This window comes from Alligator sinensis, unplaced genomic scaffold, assembly GCF_000455745.1.
Source record: "Alligator sinensis unplaced genomic scaffold, ASM45574v1 scaffold329_1, whole genome shotgun sequence".
In the NCBI taxonomy this organism is placed as follows: domain Eukaryota; kingdom Metazoa; phylum Chordata; order Crocodylia; family Alligatoridae; genus Alligator; species Alligator sinensis.
Window position 1 is genome coordinate 239,397 of NW_005842550.1, and position 20,932 is coordinate 260,328.

At 38.2% G+C, this 20,932-nt stretch overlaps 1 protein-coding gene across 3 annotated transcripts in view; it reads right to left on the bottom strand.

The window, feature by feature from the left end:
* The window catches only part of COL11A1 (collagen type XI alpha 1 chain), a 269,666-nt gene that overhangs the window by 149,235 nt on the left and 99,499 nt on the right, over window positions 1-20,932 (bottom strand). For all 3 annotated transcript variants that reach the window (XM_006032152.3, XM_014523947.2, XM_006032150.3), the window contains 14 exons: window positions 19,838-19,879; window positions 19,334-19,396; window positions 16,556-16,630; window positions 15,190-15,273; window positions 14,067-14,123; window positions 10,422-10,475; window positions 9,444-9,497; window positions 9,264-9,317; window positions 6,894-6,947; window positions 2,754-2,807; window positions 2,582-2,626; window positions 816-869; window positions 675-719; window positions 216-269 (listed from right to left, as the gene is read on the bottom strand). In XM_006032152.3, the coding sequence (XP_006032214.1) occupies window positions 216-269; window positions 675-719; window positions 816-869; window positions 2,582-2,626; window positions 2,754-2,807; window positions 6,894-6,947; window positions 9,264-9,317; window positions 9,444-9,497; window positions 10,422-10,475; window positions 14,067-14,123; window positions 15,190-15,273; window positions 16,556-16,630; window positions 19,334-19,396; window positions 19,838-19,879 (789 nt within the window). The remainder of the gene's footprint in view (window positions 1-215; window positions 270-674; window positions 720-815; window positions 870-2,581; window positions 2,627-2,753; window positions 2,808-6,893; window positions 6,948-9,263; window positions 9,318-9,443; window positions 9,498-10,421; window positions 10,476-14,066; window positions 14,124-15,189; window positions 15,274-16,555; window positions 16,631-19,333; window positions 19,397-19,837; window positions 19,880-20,932) is intronic.

Here is a 20,932-nt window from a genome sequence, read left to right on the forward strand (position 1 = left end):
TGAATGAGTCATTTTTCTCTTGAATGAAAAAAGCCCTCTGCAAGCTTGCTTTAAAAGTCTGCTCCCACTGCACGATCCACATTTTCAGTATTATTTATAAAATCCTTCAGGCTTTATCAGTTCCTTATTTGAACTGCTCACCCTGACCTACTCTGTATTCATTAAGTATTTGTTTAGTAAATATGGTATAGCTTATGGGTTATTTTTACACTTACTTGAGGCCCTGGGATTCCTTGTTGACCAGGAGGCCCTGGTTCCCCTTGAGGACCCTACCAGGAAAAAGGAAACAGAAGCATTAGGTTTGGGCTTCTGGATTACAAATCTTCATTGTCTGGCCTAGAGGAAAAGAAGCATATCACTGTTTCTCCTTTTTACAGCCTTCTACCTTTCTCTTTTGAGTGATTTTCAATTTAAATAATTATTACTAATGTTTTATTAAAATGAGGAAAATTCTGCCCACACTTTTACCCTGAGCTCTATGGGGCTACTGTAAGTTAAATGAGACCAGAATTTGGCTCCTTAGGCTTTAATGTGACAAAGCCATTATCTTTACTGTAACCTCATGGGGAATCTTAATTTCAGATTGAACAGTTAATTAAACAGTAGGGAGAGGGAGAAAAAAATGATTTTTTGATTCCCAGAGTTTGTTTTTAGTTCCCAGATTATCCACTTACCATATTTCCTTTTGAGCCTGGGGGGCCATCAACACCTGCAACACCCTGCAGCAAAGAAGAGAAGTTGAAGCAAACATTCAGTGGAATTATTTCATGCTGGAAACTGCACTTGTAAAATGTCTCACTTTATGCCATACGTACAGGTTGTCCGTGGGGACCAGGTGTGCCTCTTGGGCCTAATAATCCACGTGGGCCCTGAAGAAAAGAAACACTTCTTGTTAAAAATGTAGGTGCACGTTTTCTTTACAAAGAAGGTGGGGATCAGGACTGCATAGGGAGGGAGGTAGCAGGTAGGGAGTGGGAATTGTTTCTTGACTATGCCAGAATAATGGAGCAATTCTTCTGTTGCAAAAAACTCCCTCAGAAAGAGCACAATAGGTCAGAATACTTTTGACACTATGGATTCCTATTGGAACTATCTGGGAGTGTCTTGTGAATCACATGTAGGTGCTTGCACCCCTAACAGTACTAATATTGTACAGCACCCCGTGGAAACCTTGAAAGGATCTCGTGGAACCCCATGGAGATGCATCACTGCAGCTGGGAATCACTGCTTCAAATATACCCTGTTCATATGTTCTCCCTCTAAAGCATCTACTACTGTCACTGCTGGAGACAGAATACAGGGCTGGGTGAAGCACTGGTTTTACCAAGTATGCCAATTCTTATTTCCTTATGTTCTACATCAGGACTAGAGTATGGGTAGAAGCAGCCTCCTGTTGAGCTTCATGGTTGCCATGCTAGAGAAGGAAGCTATGAGGTGGGCGGGTGTTTTTTCTAACAGCTGGCCTCAACATTGGCACAGCACCCACTACAAACATTTTGGTTGAGTGCTGAATGGAGGATTTGACCCATAAAACAGTATGTATTTAATTAAAATAATATTATTATTATTATCAACCGCTGTACTGCTACACCAAATGGAAAATGCTGCTGTTCTGAATGATAAGGATCACTGTTCAACAGCTGAAAATGATTCTTTTGGGGTACTATTATGATTGTTGTTATTACTATCAACAACAACAAATGCAAATATTTCCACACAAAAAAGACCAGACTTCCTCAACTTACTCATACAAGTAATTCCATTAACGTCAATGAAATTGTTCTCTTGAGTCAGATTTGCTCTATAATATCATCTTTGATTTGACACAATGTTAAGTGGTTTCTGCTTTTTATTTTTTATGTCATTATACACAGTTGCCGAAGTAGGAAGGTCTGACTCCCATTTCATCACGTGTTGAGTGGATGTATATCACCACCGCTCTGACTCAGTAGCTTTTTGGGCTATTTTGTGATTACAAAGTGTATAGACTGGATTTTTAAGATAAAATTCTCCTTTTTAAACCTGTGATTTTTGTCTGTATTACAAATTGCTACTCTGCAGTGACAGCATCTGCAGAATTTGAACATGCATCAGTGGAATATTTGTGCAAGAAACAAGCAAAAGTATACAATGGAGAACAGCGGCATGGGCAAAAGGGAAGGGTGCCTATACACAAGCAGTGAGGCTGCTCCGACGCACTGTAATTACATAGAGAGTGATAATTTCTAGAAGTTTCAATGGTTTGATTGTACTTTCACTTAAACTGGTGCAAATTAGAAACAATTCCATTAAATCCTGGTGAGGTTAAACAGCTGTAAAAAATGAAAATCAAACCTAAGAATTATGGAAGTTGCTTATAATGAGCTAAATTCATCCCTGACATAATTCTAGTCACTTTGCTGGAGTTCTCCCTCACCCAGAAAAAATGTCCCATTGTTTACTTTTCATACAGGACTGCCTTTTTTCATATTAGAAGCTCAGAAAAGCTGAAAAGAAATTGATACAAATCTTAGACTGATTTGGCTTTGTTAAATGGTCAGTGCATAAGCCAGAAACAGAACAGAAGGAAAGTTTTGCTTACAGCTTCACCTGGAAGACCTCTTGGTCCAACTTCCCCATCTTCTCCCTATCATTAAATACAAAATAGAAGTTTCAATGTGAAGAGTATATGCCACCAAAGTATTTCTGTTGCATAAGAACTCATTTTAGATTTTACCACCAATATAATGAATCTAAAATGGTTAGTAACATACTCTTGATCCATCTTCACCGGGTAAACCAGGAGGTCCTTGTGAGCCACGATCTCCCTGAAGGATAAAGAAAGTCTTATTAAAGCAACGCAACTCTGGAGGGTTGGAAACAATAAGGGATGGGAGAGTGAAATGAAAATGAATGTGTTGGCTGCATTTTCAATATAAAATTTTGCTTCATTAGCAAACAGATACAAATATATGAGTTATAGTATGCAGTTATCTGCAGTTGTATTATGCAGATTCATCTGAGAAAGAATTAAAATTCAGAGATGTGGTATAGTAATATTGTTATTATCAGTGTCTATAAAACTGTGTTTTTAGCTTCAGAACAGGCACATATGGCTGAAGAAAAAAACATGAGTATCCAGCTGGTAGTTAGCTGTATCAACAGACCCCAAACACAAAGTGTCACTGATGGTGAAATGAACAATCTGCACCAGGTCAGAGATAATTACAGCTATTTGCTGAATCCTCAGATGTATAAAGTGAAATGGGTGGCCTATATTGCCCAGACTTTATTCCAGAACTACGCCCTATGGCTCCAGTCAAAGACAGCCTTTAGACTGACTTGTTGAGGGCTTGAAAGGGAGACAGACTTCTACATTTCTGCCACAGGTCAGGGCTTTTCCAGCACATATACTCAGAGCCCCAGCCTTTTCTGGACTAGTATTTGGGATTTATTTTCCTTTTCTCATTTTTTAAAAAGGGCTAGTGTATTGCACAGTCAAACACTGCAGACTGGCCTCTTTTTAGGGTCAGATTCTTAGTCCATGATCTCCTTTTGGCATTGAATAAAGATAAAACGTTGATGTTGATTTTAGCTTCATTAGTGCCTCCAAGGACCTTGACTACAGTTCTGGACACTGACAGATATATGGAGCCATTCTTGAGTGGCTCCTTTCTTTTCTATTTTTGGTGTGTTGTCAGGGACATGAGATAGAGCTATAAAGCATGATGGGTTTTAATCTACTGCCTTTCTATTCAATGTGATTTTGAGATCATTAAGAAAGTAAATTTGTATGGACAGTGCTTTTGCCACTTCACACAGTGAGTTCTATAAGGAGCTAGTCCCAAGACTGCCCCAATAGCATCCACTGGAACAGAACATGGCTTCTTACATGTTATGAATGCGTAAGACATGGGTACAATTTGTAATGAAAGTTTAAATCTGTGAAGCTCTGAATTGGTGCATTCCTGCAGAAGCTCTCTCTCTTCTCGCAGTATCATGACAATTGAGATCATCCGGGGAGCTTGAGCTAACAACAGTGCTCTGGTTTCATCATGAGGCCTACAGAAGAGCATCATTAATGAGGTCCTTTTATTTAAAATGCTCTTCTTCCATGGTAATGCTGAAGTCTGAATGATTCATATAATTTTTTCTATTTTTTTTGGGGAGGGGGGGTTGTTTTTTGTTTTCCTGGAACCTCATACAAGTGGATAGAAGAGACATAACATCTTTTCTTTGGAGGATCTCTCAAAGTGATTTAGACATAAGTCACTTTATTGTTCTGTTGATTCTATAATTATGTTTGACAGATGTAGATGTGTATGCTTCCAATAAATATAAGTAACAAAAATGAAATGAAAATTCATAGCGTCACCAATTAGAAGTAAGAAGTAAGCAGTGTGGTCTGACCTTCTGTATAAACCATGGTTTAAAATTTCATCCAGTTTCTCCTACACTTAACCCAACAACTTGTGTTTGGGTAAAGTTTATCATTCAGATGGCCCTCCAGCCTGGAAATTACAGTATTTGCTGCCAGCTTAAAATGACTAGATCTGAAAAGATTTGTTAAAAGAATACTCTAAGGATTCTATTTTGTTTTTTAAACATCAATTCTCTCATGGCTGACATTTAACAACAGGAGAAACAGTTTTATCTCTTCATTCTTTTCTGTGCTTTTTATTATTGGTGATAGACTGCAATGAATCTAAAGGGTTGCATCCATCTGATTTTATTTTGAATTGATTTGTTTCAGATTTACCACACTCCCATTTTAATGTTAGTGTTTTGTATTTCTCAAGTAATGGGATAGAGAATTTGGGAAAGATTATTCTTTTTATTAACCCTTGCAAATGTATAATTTGCATTCGTTTTGTTCATTAAAAGTATTCATCCATATCTAAAGTATGAAAAAAAGTTTATTCTGTACACTGAAGGTCACAAAGAGCATGTCTACATGTGCAATTAATGTGCTGAAAGCTTACTGCACAGTAAAATACTACACAGTAAGCTATCCCTGGTAGTGCATCTACATATATCCCCATCAGGAACAAATTTGCTCTCAACAGGAGTAGTTCAGCCAGGGCTACTCCTGCTCTGTTCTCATTCAGCAGCCAGGAGGAGCTCTAGGCTCCCCCAGGTGTCTTCCCTGGGCTGGCAGGGGGCACCAGGGTCAGGCCTGGGCTCCAGGGAATGGAGGGGGGGAGCTATCCCACTTCCAGGGCAGCTGCCTCCCACCCCACACCCTTGCCCTGGACAGCTCTCTGCTGCCCAACCCCTGCTCTGATCTTGGAGTGGGAGGGGGGTGAGGGGGGGTGGTTAGAATATTATCCCCTGCCCCGGCAGCAGGCAGTTGCTGGGGCAGGGGACAATGTCCCAGTCCTGGCTCCAACTGACCAATTGAAACAGGGACTAGAAAGCAGGCAGCTGCCCAAGGAGGGGACAGCACTCTGCTGCCTGGGCAACTATGTAACCATGCACTACTGTGCATTACCTAATGTGCAGTAAAGTTACTACCTGTATTTCCAGGTAATAGAAAACTGTGCATTAAGCTATTTTAATGTGCAGTAGCTGCTGCACATTATTACATAGTGATGCTTTACTGTGAAGTAGACAAATCTACTGTGCAGTAAAGCATTGTTATGTAACCACGTGCAGCAGCTAATCTACTGCACAATAAAGCGTCTCGTGTAGATGCACCCAAAAACTGCTAGCTCAGCTATGCCAGATTAGAAGAATGACATGGATCCAATGGTCCTGAGCCAATCTGAAAGGATTATTTAGCCTTCACATAACATGCGAGGATAAATGGTGACCAGATCTTGCTATAACCCTCTGCTGGTCACTGCATCAAATTAGGGTTCAGTTTGATCTGTGAAGAAGATTGAGGAAATAGGATGAAGAGAATTGTGAGCTGCATTCAAACAAATGGCTTGAGATACTAAGTATCTCTTAGAACTCTTGGCAAGTAAAGGTTTTTCTCCCATCTACTGCAAGCTAGCTCCAATATGGGGCAGAAGAAAATCACAGTCTAGCTTTCTCCATACTCCTTTTATGGTGCCTAGCATAACAGGGTACTAACAGGGTAACTGCATTATGGAAAGCAAAGAGGCTAAACCCTGGAGAAACGATGCAATTCAAAACAGAATTGCTATTTCCACCGGTATCCCTATACACACATGCAGGGCTAGGTGAAATCTAGCTCTACTGATTTTTATGGTGTAACAGGCAAATAATCTTACATTGTTTGTCTAAGGAAGACTATAAAGTTGACTAAATTCATACAAGTGAAAGACAACAAAAATAGCTTTCAGATCTGGTCTTTCCCAAAGTTCTCTGGAGCTTGTGTCTGAGGTTCCCAGACTGAGGCAATTCCCATGAATTAGACATAAAGCTTAACCATTTAACTTCTCTTAATTTATAGGATTAGGAAACATTTTAAACAATGCTAAAAAGAATGAAGTCAGAGGTGATATTTTTAAGACAGCTGCAACATTTAACATTTCCAAACTCCTGTAAAACTCTGTACTCCTCTGTTCATTTCTATGTACCCACAGTATAAATAATATGCATTAATTTTCTGGGATATTACAACTTGTTTTGAACAATCAGTTTAAAACCATATGGCAACATCTTTGATCTGAAACAAATTAAAGAAAGTACACCAGTTGAAAATATGGCCCAATCTCTGGAACTATATTTAAACCAAAAAATGTTGATGTGGATTGTTAACTATGTTCCATGTTAATGGTTTCCTTTTCTGAAACTTTTGTTACATTTATAACTTGACAGTATGTTTTAACATAAAATTCTTACATTCTCTGCAGGTAAACTGTTCATAGTTTTTTTGTTTTAAGTTGATATAATGTTACCACCGTTTTCATAGGTTGTTATATAAACATTCATGTTTATCTTACCCTGTGACCTTTTTCACCAGGCAGACCAGGAAGACCATCAAACCCTCTATCACCCTAGGAAAGAAGAAATTACAGCCTTAGTAAACAGCTATTGTATTTTGTAATATTCTTAGTAAAATTACACCTTATCCCTGTGAGCTAAGTTCTGCCCACAGATGCATGCGTACACCAATTGAGTAAGTTATTGAAGTTTAGCAAATATAGCCAAACATACAGAATTTGGTTCTTTGTATTCCTATGTCTTTGGTTCAAAGCAGAGGAAGCTGTTATGCACCATATTTTACAATCTGTTGTCATTATGTCTTTTATGAAACTAAAAACTAAACTGAAATGTATGTTATTATTTCTTTTATGAAACTAAAAACGATGTCTTTTATGAACTATAGCAAGACAAAAGCCTTAATTCCTGCCCTAGAGTTGCAGAGGCAATTCCAGTAATACTTAAAAGAGTTCTAGTGAGGTCAGAATATGGTCCAAAGAATCAACTTGCTTAAAGGTTACACAACTATTACCATTAATTCACATATTTTTAAATGGTGTTTCTTACGTCTAACCCAACTGTTTGAAACCTCAATATTTTCCTTGCACAGTAGATTCCTACATTGTTTTAACATTTGGGTTGGCATGTTAAAAGTTTGGTCCTGATTTAAAATATGCATAATTCATTCTGTGACTGAAATATAGTCACACAGTTCATAATTACCAGGGATCCTGGTATTCTCTGTTTAAAAGTTGTAAACTCTATGATTTAAAAAAAAAAAAAAAGTCCAAATTCTCTGATTGAAGCCCCCCAATCCACATTTTTCTGTGATTAAAATGAAATGCCTCTATATATATATATATATATATATGTATCACTTGGACACAGTGTTTTATTGCTATATTTACACTTTTAAAGCAATTTGGAAGCCTACCAGTGCCTCAATCACTTAATAAAATAAATTCTAAATACCTATACATTTTGGAGTTTGATTTTCAGTTTTTTATTATAGAAAATCATAGGTCCACCTGCTCCCTTCACTCACCAGGATGCGGGTCCAGCTTCAGCTATGCCTCCTTATTGCTTTGTGGCACTGAGCAGCCCTGATATGCCGGTGCCCTGCTCATGCCACTGCCAGTCACTCCCGACCCACATTCCCTTGGACCTGCCAGTGCCCCTCACTCCCCACTCACATCCCCCTGGCTCTGCTAGTATCCCTCACTCCTCTCCTATCACCCCTGCTACCCCTGGTGGCTCCCCTCATTCCCCACCCAAAGCCCCTTACCCCTGAGACCTGCCAGAGGGAGCCCCAAGCTCCCAGGCCTATAGGACCAGGGACCTGGGTCCGCAACCCCCTGCCCCCCTGCAGCAGTGCCCAAGACCTGCCTGCCACATGTGGGAGGGAGCAGCTGCTGTGGCAGAGCAGAGCATGGAGCCCAGCTCCCCCTCCCGCACAGGCAGCATGGCCTTAGCAGAGCCCATGGTTTGGGGGGAGGGGCAGGTCTGGGCTGCCTGTTGTGGGCTTGGACTCTCCACCCTGCTGCCCTCCCCTGGGGCCTCTCCAACTCAGTGGACAGGACCTGGCACAGCAGGCCAGAGTGTGGCAGAGCAGACCTGGATAAGGGAGCTTGGTGCTGCCACCGTGAGCCCTGCATCATCATGGCAAAGTACACCCTGCTCGCTCAGCAGCAGCAGGGCTGGAGGCACAAAGTTGTGCCCCTTGCTGCATCTGGGCAGGCAGGGGGTGTTTCACCAGGGTGGCACGGACTCCTGGAAGTGGCACTGAGCTTCCCTGTCCCACTGTGCCCTGCAGCTGTGGGTCCCACCCACTGAGCCGCAGAGGTCCTGGGGGGAGGGCAGCAGGGCAGGAAGCCCAAGCCTGCAGCTGCCAGCCCACATCACCCCCACCCTGAGCACAAAACTGGGGGGCACATAACCCCCTAGGAGTGCACACAGTGGTGGGGATCTACCCCCACCCCAAACCCCTGGACAAGTTGCCTGTGGTCCCATCCCACTCCCCACCTGGACCATGCATTCCAAACCACATGCACCACCCAGGCTGGCAGCACCCCAGCTTTGCCCAGCTCCCTCTCTCCCTCACTATGGGAGCCTCAATCCCCACCACCCCCATGCCAGACTTACCTGCAGGGAGCTGCTTTCCAGGCTGCCTGGCGGCCATGTGCATGTGTACACGTGCACATGCACATGGTGCCTCCTGCCTGACTGCCTTCCTCCAACTCTGCCATCCTGCAAGGGGAAGCCTAACGTTTCACATGTTTTTCTGCTTTAAAGGAGAAAAACTGGGTTTTTCTCCTTAAAAAGAGAAAATCTGGGTTTTGCCGCATTTTTCCATTACAAACAGAAAGCCTGGATCCCTGATCATTACATACCTTCGATCCTGGTTCTCCTGGCATCCCTCTAGCACCATCAGCACCTGGGCGACCCTGCAAACAAATGCAAACACATGAAGAGGCCAACTCGTGATATACAACACAACCAGGAAAAATTGCTTTTCATGGGGATTTCAGGTTTTTTAAACCAAATATAGATTGGGCTTCTGCATTACTTACCCTTTTACCCCGTTTTCCACTTGAACCAATAGCACCTTGAATACCTCGAGGACCCTAAATTTAAACAACACAGTTCTTAAAATCATATTAAATATGGTAGCACAAGGCTCAAACAGCTAGCTAAACAAGTCAACTGAAGGAAAGCATAAGGAGTTAGTCTTTTAAATACCCAAACTGTGATTTTTCAGAACTACATAAAAGATTTTGGGTGCAGTATCTTGATTGGATGGCTATGGAAATTTCAAGCCATTGGTTTGCAAAAACTTTTTCTAGCAACATTAAAATGAAAGTCAGTCATGCAAATAATTATTTTAACAAACACTTTCTTTTCACGTTCCAAATTCTCATACAAACATGAACTATAGTCATAAAAAAGTTTAAGTAATGCCCAATGTACACAAGTGGTGATGAACTTTGCTATAGGTTTAGCTGAAAGTCTACTGTATCCCATAGTCTAGTGGTTTCTAATATCAGTAAAGAGGGACAGATACAATACAAACGAAAAAGAAGAGTAGCAGCTACTGAGCCACCCATGCCACTCTGGTACCATTTAAGTTTTCTTGGAAATTTCCTGCTTAATTACTCTCTGAGTTCAACCTTGTTCAGTTTATGAGATCTGATAAGACCACATCCTCTAGTCATAAGACTGAAGACACTGACATTAATGGCAGCTATAAGCATATAAGGTACTGAGTGGAGAAAAGAGCCTGTAATGTTATTTCAAAAAACGGTTTTCAAGAAATGACAGTGTGTGTGATAATTGACCTTTTTTAACATAAAGGCAGCTTGTTACTTTCACATTTCAAAATGAATTTCATGGAGAACTACTCAATTTCCTACAGCACTATCCAAGCAAACTTGTCTTTTAGTTACTTGTAAAAAAGATACAATTAGTTGATCTATACTAAATTATCTAAATGTATTTCCATGTATTGGAAAGCATAAAAAGGTAAAATATTCCAGTAATTTTTACTGTACCTGAGGACCTGGTTCACCACTTTCACCTTTAGCACCAGATGAACCTGGTCCACCCTTTATAAAATATACAAAATACACTGTAAATTTAAGGAAACACAAACATGCTACACAAACAAATATTTTTTATAAATTAATTAAAAAATAGAAGCACCTTTGAATTAATTATTATGAAACCAGCACTTAAGTCTGTAGAACAGAAAATTGTATTTCCTTGCAGTTTGACAAACTATGTTTCAAAACATATTCAACCCTAAAATAAGGGTTGAAACCAACCGAATTAAACAGGATCAGATTTAACCATTCTATATTAGTGTTTGCAAGATAAATACCAGAACAGTAGGGATATAGGTTTTTAAAAATCATGGTTGGTTCCTGTACCAGGTAGAAGCCAACAAGACTTGAAACCAGATTTCTCTGGTCTTGAATAACTATCAAAATCCAGCACGATCTGAAGGCTTTTGTTTATTTATTTTTATATCAGTGTAGTGAATAGAAAGACTCCTATCCATTTATTTCATTTACTAGTGTTCTTTGGATCAAATTCATAATCATACTGGCCTCTAAATATATGCTGAATCTGCATAAATATATTGTTCTATTTTTTTATGTTATCTGAGATATAAAAATACAAAATACCGGCATTAATAAAAGGATGAAAGAAGGTATTCTCTCTCACAGGATTTCAACATCAGTTTGATTGAGCATTTTTTCTAAAGTGACAATCCTATCCTGAGTTATTTCTGAACATGGAACAGACACCATGGTTAGCTGTTGACTGTTCACAACAGTTTATCTGTATAAAATAGTTTTTGTCCAGGATACATTTACACAATGAATAGAAACCTCTTTAGACAAAAATCTTATATAAACGTATTATATAAATTAACTGTGTGAACTCTTGACCCAGTATAGTTAAAAAGTTAACAGCAACTTTTCTTGGTTAAGGAAAGGGATTTTTTTACAGCATAGTTAATATGCTTCTTAACATATTTAATAGGGATTCTCTCAGTTAAAATAGCAAATACATGTCAGGTTAAGGTCGAGATTTCCAAAAGTAACAAGTAAATTTGCTCACTCCAGTTCTTGACTGGACTTGACTTTTCGGAAGGTAAGCATTCTACAACCTCTGAAAATTAAGCCTCTTTTGAGACATTTCAAGTTATGCACACAAGCAACTGAGGCACCAACAATTACTAGTGACTTTTGGGAATCTTGACTTAAAGATCAGTAGAGCTGGATTTCTAGAGCCTCCTGGTGGTTTAACAGCAAAATAGCTAGTCATTAAACAGCATACAAAGAATCACTGATGCTTCTAACATGTGCCCCAGCACTGGAGCATGGCCAAAACTAAATTGAACTACACCCTTCCAGGGATCTACTGCTTTTTTTACAAATGGAGTAAGTGTGAACTGTAGTTAAATATCTATTGTGCTTGCATACACTGAACGTGATATTCTAAGTCCCTTGATTTACACCATTGAAAACAGGGTATTAGGGTTGTTTTAGTGTAAAAAAAACAAACCAATTGAAATGATTTATTATAAATATAGTTAAATTTATTGTGATCGACCAAAAGTCTGTAGGCCAAACTCTCTGCTGGACATCAGGGACAATTTAATTAGTTTTAGGAAAGTTATGTCAACACAGAATTTGTCTCAGTACATCAGCTTGAAAATTACTGTTAAAGCCCAGCAATTTCAATTTGGAAGACAGAGTAAACTTTGGGTTTTTTTTAGTTGGAAGTCAGCTGACGCCACAACATTTTACCTATATAAGTAAGAAGTGCCAAATCCTTGGGACTGGTCTTTCAGGAGCTCATTGTAACTTGGCAAGAAAGGAGTTCTTTGAAGCTACATGATGCTAGGGACATAGCTTGCCAGACCAACACAGGGTACAAATTTACAGCAATTCCACAATTATGACAGCTGCCAATAATTTCTGAGGGAACATCCAGCAGTCAAAAGTTGTGGAAATATAAGGGCATCAGATTGAGTCCTGCCCTCCACAGATATGCCTTCCACATTTTGTGCTGGGGGGTACAATGGAACAAAGACACTTTGCCAACTTTTCTGTCATCCTGGGATCTTCCCTTACATAAAAAAGGTGTCCTCAATGGCTGCATCCAGATGAGCAGGGGTGTGCACTTGCAGCAGTACAACTAGTAATGCCACAAATTAGCAGGTCTCCTATCTCTATGTGCCTCAGCACAAGGGCAGCCCTGGGAGATGGAAGCAGGCAACTCTCCCATTTCCACATGCCTTGGTGTGGGCACTCTGCCCAGGGCTGCCTGCTTCCCCGTCTTGAGGAATACTGTGTCCCAGCCAGCTGTTCACAGCTGGCTGGGGTACAAGGAGCCCCAGCTTGGGAAAATCCCAGTAGCAAATTTTCTCCCCATGCTGCAAAATTAGCAGTGTCATGCCTGGTTTAATGTGCAACACATGCAGTTTGCGGCACCACAAAGTGGTTTGTGGCACCACAAACTCTAAATGCCTGTGGCGTGGCCAGTAGGGACAATTCCCCGCCCCCCCCCCCCCCGTTAAGACAAAAATTTTCTACACAAAATGCAATTTGCATATTTGTTAATCTGTCTTCTTCCTTGCTAACTAATAGTGGATTCAATACACTATATATTAAGGAAGTGAGGATGACAAGAAGAAAAATAGAAGGTAGGAAGGGGGAATAACTTGTACCTAATGCTGAAACACTGGTTACTATTGAAACATGAGCTTTTCCTGAAGGAACACATAAAAGAAGGAAGGGACAAGAGAAATGGAGAAAGAGGAATTGTACTTTGGATATTAGTTGCAACATTTCACAGATTTTTTCTGGTTACTTGCTGTATGCTGATGATTTGCTTTATTATTAAATACAATACTTAAATATGTTTTTGCCTATGTTTTGCAAACAGATGTTTGATTTATGCCATTGTGAATGGTAAAGTTGCAATTTGTGGTACAAGTGGACAATATTTTAATGATGCTTTGCATAATAGGATGTAGCAAAGATCATCTAAATCAGGTGTGGCCAATCTGTGGCACATGTCACAATGGCATCGGCAGCCTCTGTGTGTGGCACATGGATGATCAGGGAGGGGGCAGGGAACACAACAGCAGATAAAGCAGGGAGCAGAAAGCAGAGGAACGGATTAGGCAGGGGAAGAGGAATATCTGTCAATTAATCCTTCCAAGAAAGCAAATCTACTGATTTCTAAATTCAAATGGCTACATCATATATCAGAAAATAAATATAATAACCTGGGATAAATTTAGAAAAGACTACTTTTCTACAAAGCCTATGATCTTTGTTGTAGCAGTTGTTATTTTGTCTTGTTGTAGGTACAGGTTAATGGTTTTCTGAATGATGTTAGGTGCTAAATTATGACATTTAGTGGATTATTTGAGTCTGCAAAGTATCAATTTCCTAAGAGAGAATATTGCAATTACAAGTAGACTGATCATGTACTTTAGAAATTGCCCAGCTTCCTACCTGGTTTTCTACTCTTTTTACATGTGCTGTACTTTTAAAATGTTGGCTCAGGATCACAGTGCCAAACTGAGTAGTAATCTAAAAGCTCCTTGGCATGCTTACTTTCATGGACTTTTGATATCTATACTTAAATCGTTATCCTCATTTTATGTAACTTACCACAGGACCTGGTCTTCCAGTGAGTCCCATGGGGCCAGGTGGCCCTCTCATAGCAATCTGTGAATGCAAAAAAAAAACCCAATAAAATACTCCAAGAGAAAGCAAGAAAGCTACAAAACCAGATATGAGAATTGTATAATAGCATATTCATTCATTCATTCACTGATGGTGCTAGTAGCTGTTTAGGTCATAGATAAATGTTTATGTTGCTCAGCTTTTCAACTGATGTTAAAAAGCATAAGGGAAAGATAGCGAATATTGAGCTATCGCAAGTGTACAGACAATATGTTACCCTATATCTGTGTTATTTACTATTTATTGAGACTGTAATAGAATGTGCCTATATTTGCATAGTAGGGTTTGTCCTCTCAGTAGGAAGAGTTATACAAAAATGATTATATTTTAACAAGGAAGTGGTAATACTAGGAACTGGAACTCTGTCACTATAGTTGAAAACTGTTCTACTATTGGCTAAACAATAAGCCCTAATATTTTCAAGACACACTCATGTAGCTAAGCCACATTGATGATGACTTGTCCCCCAGTTAAGCCATTTGGAAGTCTAGACAACACAGAAAGGATGAAGCATAATGGTTTCACCTTAAATATGTTTTCTCGAGGTCATATCACACTTTCCAGAATCAACATGCAAGTAAACATTCAAGTAAATTGATTTGGATATCTCAGCAAACGATCAGCCCAATCTCCTGCAGTGTTCTGCTTAGATGCTGTGTTGGTCATACTGAATTAGCAAACCTATTAAATATGCCGCCCTTACATTCAGGGTTCTTACGTGTGACTGAAGATTACCTCCCCTCCCCTCTACATCTATATATTATAAAGGTTCCTGTTACTATATATTTATTATTTTATAAAGCTCCCTGTTTTTAGAGATATATATATATATATATAAAAAATATATATATAAATATCTATCTATCTATCTATCTATCTATCTATATATATATATATCTAAAAACAGGGAGCTTTATAAAATAATAAATATATAGTATATATATAGTATATATATAGTATCAGGGACCTTTATAAAATTCACCGCTGTATATACAGATATATTTTTATGGCAGTTTTACTTGACCATTAGGAAGAACAACAGTCTTACCCTAGCCTGCTGAAGAATTGCTTGGGCTTGAGCTTCCTGAGCTGAGATTGTTGGACCTTTCTCCCCATCACCACCAAAGCGGAACTACAAACATCAAAAGGAAAAAAAGAATTCAAAATAAACAAGGTATTCACTGTAACTGTACAAACTGCTGCTTAAGACACTGTGCCTGGTTTTTTCCTTTAGTTTTACTCTGGTGTTACTTATTCCATTTCCAAAAGATGGAGAAGCAGTAACATTGGTTTTAATGTGGATATTAAGCAACTGATAACAGAATTTGAAAACAAGCCTAATCTCATATAAATGTTCCATTGAAACATTTTGTAAAAACAGGAAATCTGTTTTTTTTCTCTTATTATTTATGTAACATGCCATTAAAATGCAAATGAAAGAAAAGAATCAATTTTTAATGTCTGCAAAGTAGCACTAACAAAAACATGCACCAAAATCATTCTTCTGTAACGAAAGTCAAAGTAATTTTAGTTACTAGCAGAAAAATGCCTAAGGTAGTCTGTCAGTGATTGGGCTTTCCTGGGGCAGGGAAACCCAAGGATCAAGCCTTCTTATTCCCTTACTATAGAGCTCCTTTTTGAGGCAACTTTTTAGCTATAACTTCTGTGTGCCCCTATAGCACTATAATTTTGTAATATTACTAAGCATCCCCAAGGGCTCAGCATTTTGTAGCTCTATAAATGAATGCCTGTACATTATCTAAGAGAACTTTTGAGAAAGTACCAGCTCAAAAATATAACACATTTTACTAATCATTCATTGATTCTCTTTTAAACAGAAAATAAACTTTCCGACTGCCTCCTTTCTTCACTGATACAATTGGTGTATGGGGAAGTCTAAGCATTCAGTGGAAGTATAGTAACAGTAACCAATAAGCACCTATACCTAGTCTATCTCCCCAAACATGCTCCATTGTAATTTGCACTCTATTAATTCCTAAGCAATATTCTACAGGAAAAATCTTTTCATTTGCACTCAGTAATATATTGTGTTTTGCCACCTGTGGTATGATAGCTTTAATAGCTTTGGGAATATTCCTCCTCCTGCTGACTAATGAAAGCAGTACTGTGATGAATATGATTACAAACCTTCAAGCAAGAAAGACTGCAGTCTCTTGAATGAAATCAGAAATGTCCAATCCATGCAAAGTTCTTACATATTTTCTCTTTTATAAACATACTAAATGACCTTCAAAAGATTACAAGTGAGTATCTCTGTTTTATGTTGCATGTCAAAGGCAGAACCACCTGCAGGATAGGACATCTGTTTTCTCATCTTGATTAATTTCCCTTTTCTGTAAGCAAAAGTATTCTGTAACAAAAATTGACTACCATGTAATGACAATAGGACTTACTGGCAACATTAACATGGTACCAGGGGGACCAGCTAAACCGTCAGCTCCTGGAAGGCCAGCACGTCCTGGTGGGCCCTGTGAGAACAAAAGAAAATGGAAAATGTTATAGAAGATTCATCTATATGCACTAAGCACATCTTGCTAGTTACAGGACTACCAGTGTCCACACCTGTATTCATAAGTTTTGTCATTCAGAAGGCCAACGTGGGAACCCAAGACATAATTAATTTTGGAGGCACCAATTATGAACCCAGTATAAACTGAGGTGAGGTTTGACAAGTCGCATCACTAATTTAATTGTTGAATATTACAAACATGATGTCATTTTAAAAACAAGCACTACACATCATCTAGGAAACTGAAGCTAAGATGTAACATAAAAAATACTAAAGAATATAAAACTCTACAAAGCTACGGATAAGAATACCAGGGCTAGGTACAGACATACAAAAGCCTGAGGCAGAATCGATTTAAATTACGTGGTTTTCTGTAAATGGTGTGGTTGAGCTTGGTAGCAAACAAAACACATATTTGCCCTGAGTGGGAAGGGGAGGAGGGCAAATCATAGACCAGGTTCTGCCATTTTTTAACCAGTCTATATGTGCCGAACTTCTATTCTGTTATGGGTATATGCCACTCTCTAACCATTTATACCGGTAAAAGTGTAATGTCTGTACTTGGCCCCAGAGAATGGTAAATGACCTAAAGCTAAATCAGGCCATGTGATTGTAATCAAGACATTAGTTAGTGGTTGTGATCCCAAACAAAGCTTCAGTTAAATTAGTTTTTCACTTTCTTCCCTCATGGCACATTTTTAGGGGAAAACTTCACCGCCGTGATGCACATAAGGGGAACTTTTGCATAAACTTGTCCTCTTCTTAAGGGCATATGTAAAACATAAGCGCTCTTAAATTTGAGGCAATAAATAAATTTGAGGCAGTTTGAGGCAACTCTCTATAATTATTAGGCTGCAACATTTCTACTTAACACCAAAATTTGAATTCCATCATCACTGATGGCTGTATAAATTGTGGACCTTGTGGCAAAACTGGAGTATATCTTTCCAGAATCAGAAGATATGATTTTGCTGTTCTACATGTTTAATTGAACAATGCCCTTTGCTTGAATGAGATTTTTGTTAGAATTTTTTTTTCATAAAAGTTTCATTTAAGTGAAAAATTTAAGATACCATTAAAACAATTATATCAATAGCTATGCTCCGAGTGCTATGTATGAAAAACAAAACAAATAAAACCCCAACAAAAGAAAAGAAGTCTATCTTGCAGGCATAAACTGAATTTCTAAGTGGCCTTTTACCTTAATATTAAAGTATTAGACTTTGACCCTGCATAATGACCTACTTCTTGGGGTTCCTGTGACCTTATTAGGACTCTTTAAGACTGAAGCCCAAGTCAGAATTGGAGACTTGGTACATCTAGTCTGAGGTCTGCCTCAAGAAAAACATTATTGCGCACTTGCCACATAACAGGCAAAAGGAATATCGTCTTAAGTGATTTCATTATGCTGCTTTGAAGTTTCTGTGTTGTTTTATCAGTATAAAAGGATACATTTCTATGGATGTATTAAATCTCTAAGACCAAATATTGAATACAAATGTACATATCTAAGTATGTCCTATTTTTACAACAAATTACACAGTGAATTGTTGACATACTCTCAGTGTCTCCTGCACACAAATATATCATGTACATGCTAGACTCCTCAGTAAATCGTCACTCCTAAAGCTGAGTGAAATTCACTTCATGTCAGTTGAAGCAGAAAGTTTTTCGAACTAAATGCATTGAAACTTTCTTTAAATTACACAAGTTATAGACCTAGCAAAGGACTTGTGAAGACACAAGAGTCTTTAAATAATAGCAGGGTTAAATATACAAGTTGAAAAAGGCTATTTTAAAACTACAATTTTAATATTATGTATGGTCAGAGCTGAACTTTTCAAACACCATGTCATTTAATGTGGCTAACATGCATTTGTCCTTTGCTGCACCAGTAAAGATTGGAGCACATCCAATATAGTTCAACTGGAGAACAGACACTATTTCCGGCATTTTAATATGGAGTTTGATACTGCATTTCAGTATGTCTGCCCTTATCTTTGAATGATTTATAGTTCAAACATTTTTGTTTAAATCTCATTCAACTTTATGTAAGGAATATGTAATTGGATTGATACAATTATTTTATTTCATTTTAAAATTGTTTGTAGCAAAATAACACAACGAAGTAAGAGCTAGAACAGTAATTCTCAACCAGGATGTCGCACCACCCTCACATGCTGTGTCAGAGATTTTGAACGGTGCCACACAATATTAGTACTGCTAGGTGTTCAAACACCTACACAATTCACAAGATAGACCACAACAGGTCAAAATGGTTTTGACACTACAGATTACTATTTCATATTTCCAGGTTTTTCTCAGTTCTTTGCAGCAGAAGAAATGGTCTATTATTTTCCCATAGTCAAAACACAGGTGAAAGCTAAAAGCTGGCATTTTCTCAGGTGTTCTTTGAATTTTACTAGCTTGAGAGAACCACTGAGACACAATTAACCTCTTTTCCCCCCTATGTTTGCACTGTGTATTGCTACTTTGAAAGCGATATTTGCCCAGATTCTCGGGGGTGTAAATCAGTACAGCCCCATCAATGTCTCTTGAGTTGTGTCAATATGCACCCGTTCAGGATCTCATCCATTAACTTCTCTAACAATTGGTTTAAGATATACCTATAATCTACTGAAAAATCTACATATTAACTTACCCTCTCACCAGGATCACCTGGAGGACCAACAGCACCCTGTAAACCTGGAGGACCTGTAAGACCCTGTGAAAAAACAGCCCATATGTAATTATGCTGCATGACAAACTGGAGCAGTGTTTATAAGTGCTTATTGTTTTGCAAAAAGGTTACATTCAAGACCCATAAATAATTATCTCCAAATATTAAGGCAGATTTGTTTTTTTTCCTATAAAAAAAAGTATAGTCAAGTTTTTAAAAGTTGTGACCAATAAGTCAGGGTTAAATTTTTACAAGTGATCGTCAACCAGCATTGTCTCATTTTCACACTAGAACCAAGCCCTTTTGTACTGTACTGTGTAATAGTATAGTTACCTATGAGAAATTATGATGTCTCAATTTTAATTATGTTAATTCAGATGTACCAAAGCACAAGAGACAAATCAAATGCACAAAGGGGGAGGTATAAATAGATGAGAAAAAACAAATAAAATGACTAGTACAAACAAATAAAAACAAGCCACATACAGGAGGTCCTCTTGCTCCTGGTGGTCCTTCAACAAGCATTCCCTACAGGAAAAAAACAAACAGAAACAAATTTAAAAGTCAAAAAGAAACAATTACAGGAAAAATAATTTAAGTCTTATGTTTGAATGGGGACCTTTTTCTTATTCCATATACTCCTGTTTTCACTGAAACACAGAAATACAACTCTCCAAAGCAGCCAAGGTTAACATTTTCTCTTAAGGATCATGCTTCACTTACCAGTGCACCCACTGAAGCATATAGGTAAGCTAACTGTACTGAATTTTCCTGAATTACTCTGGGCAATGATGTCACCTTTTCTGCACTACCAATTTTTAAAGAAAATCTTTTGCAAAATAAAGACAATCATAACTCAAACTCAACTCACATACACTGATTCAATCCTATATTGGCCCTATTCTATAAGAGTGCCGGTGTATTGAAATGTATCCAGGTCATTTAGTGTTATTATGAAAATACTAAACTGTGCCTAGGAGTTCAGTGACTTTAAAAATGTAGGTCACAATGGATTTAACATTACTTGATTCATGATGACAATTGTTTTAAAATAATATTGCAAGGCATTTGGTTATGTTTAACAAGAAGGGAATTAAAGGTTTTAAAGATACAGTCATTTTGTGGGCTAATGTAGTCTGAAGTTCACCACACATCATTTGACACTGCACTACAGTCTCAACTTCCACTCATTTATTTTCTGTGACCAACGACTTCTGGATATACTAAACCTAATGATGGGAGTATTAAAACTAGAATGGTGTCCTAGGAAATAAAGTTCAATCACCTAATATTGCAGGCAACCATTCCATTTAATCCCATTTTCTTAAGCTTCCTCTTAAAATTATTTTGTTTTTGCATGCACTAATCCCTGTTACAGTTCTGTGCTGCAGGTAAACCACCACATGGCTCCAGTACATATTTTAACAGTTATTCAACCACTACACAAATGTAGAAAAATATTTTGTAATATAACCTATTTTTCTTTTAATTCAGGTTCATTATAGTCCTCTAAACTAAAATACAACAACATAACTATACTTTTTCATAAAAGCAATTTCCCTATCACCTCATTATTTACAG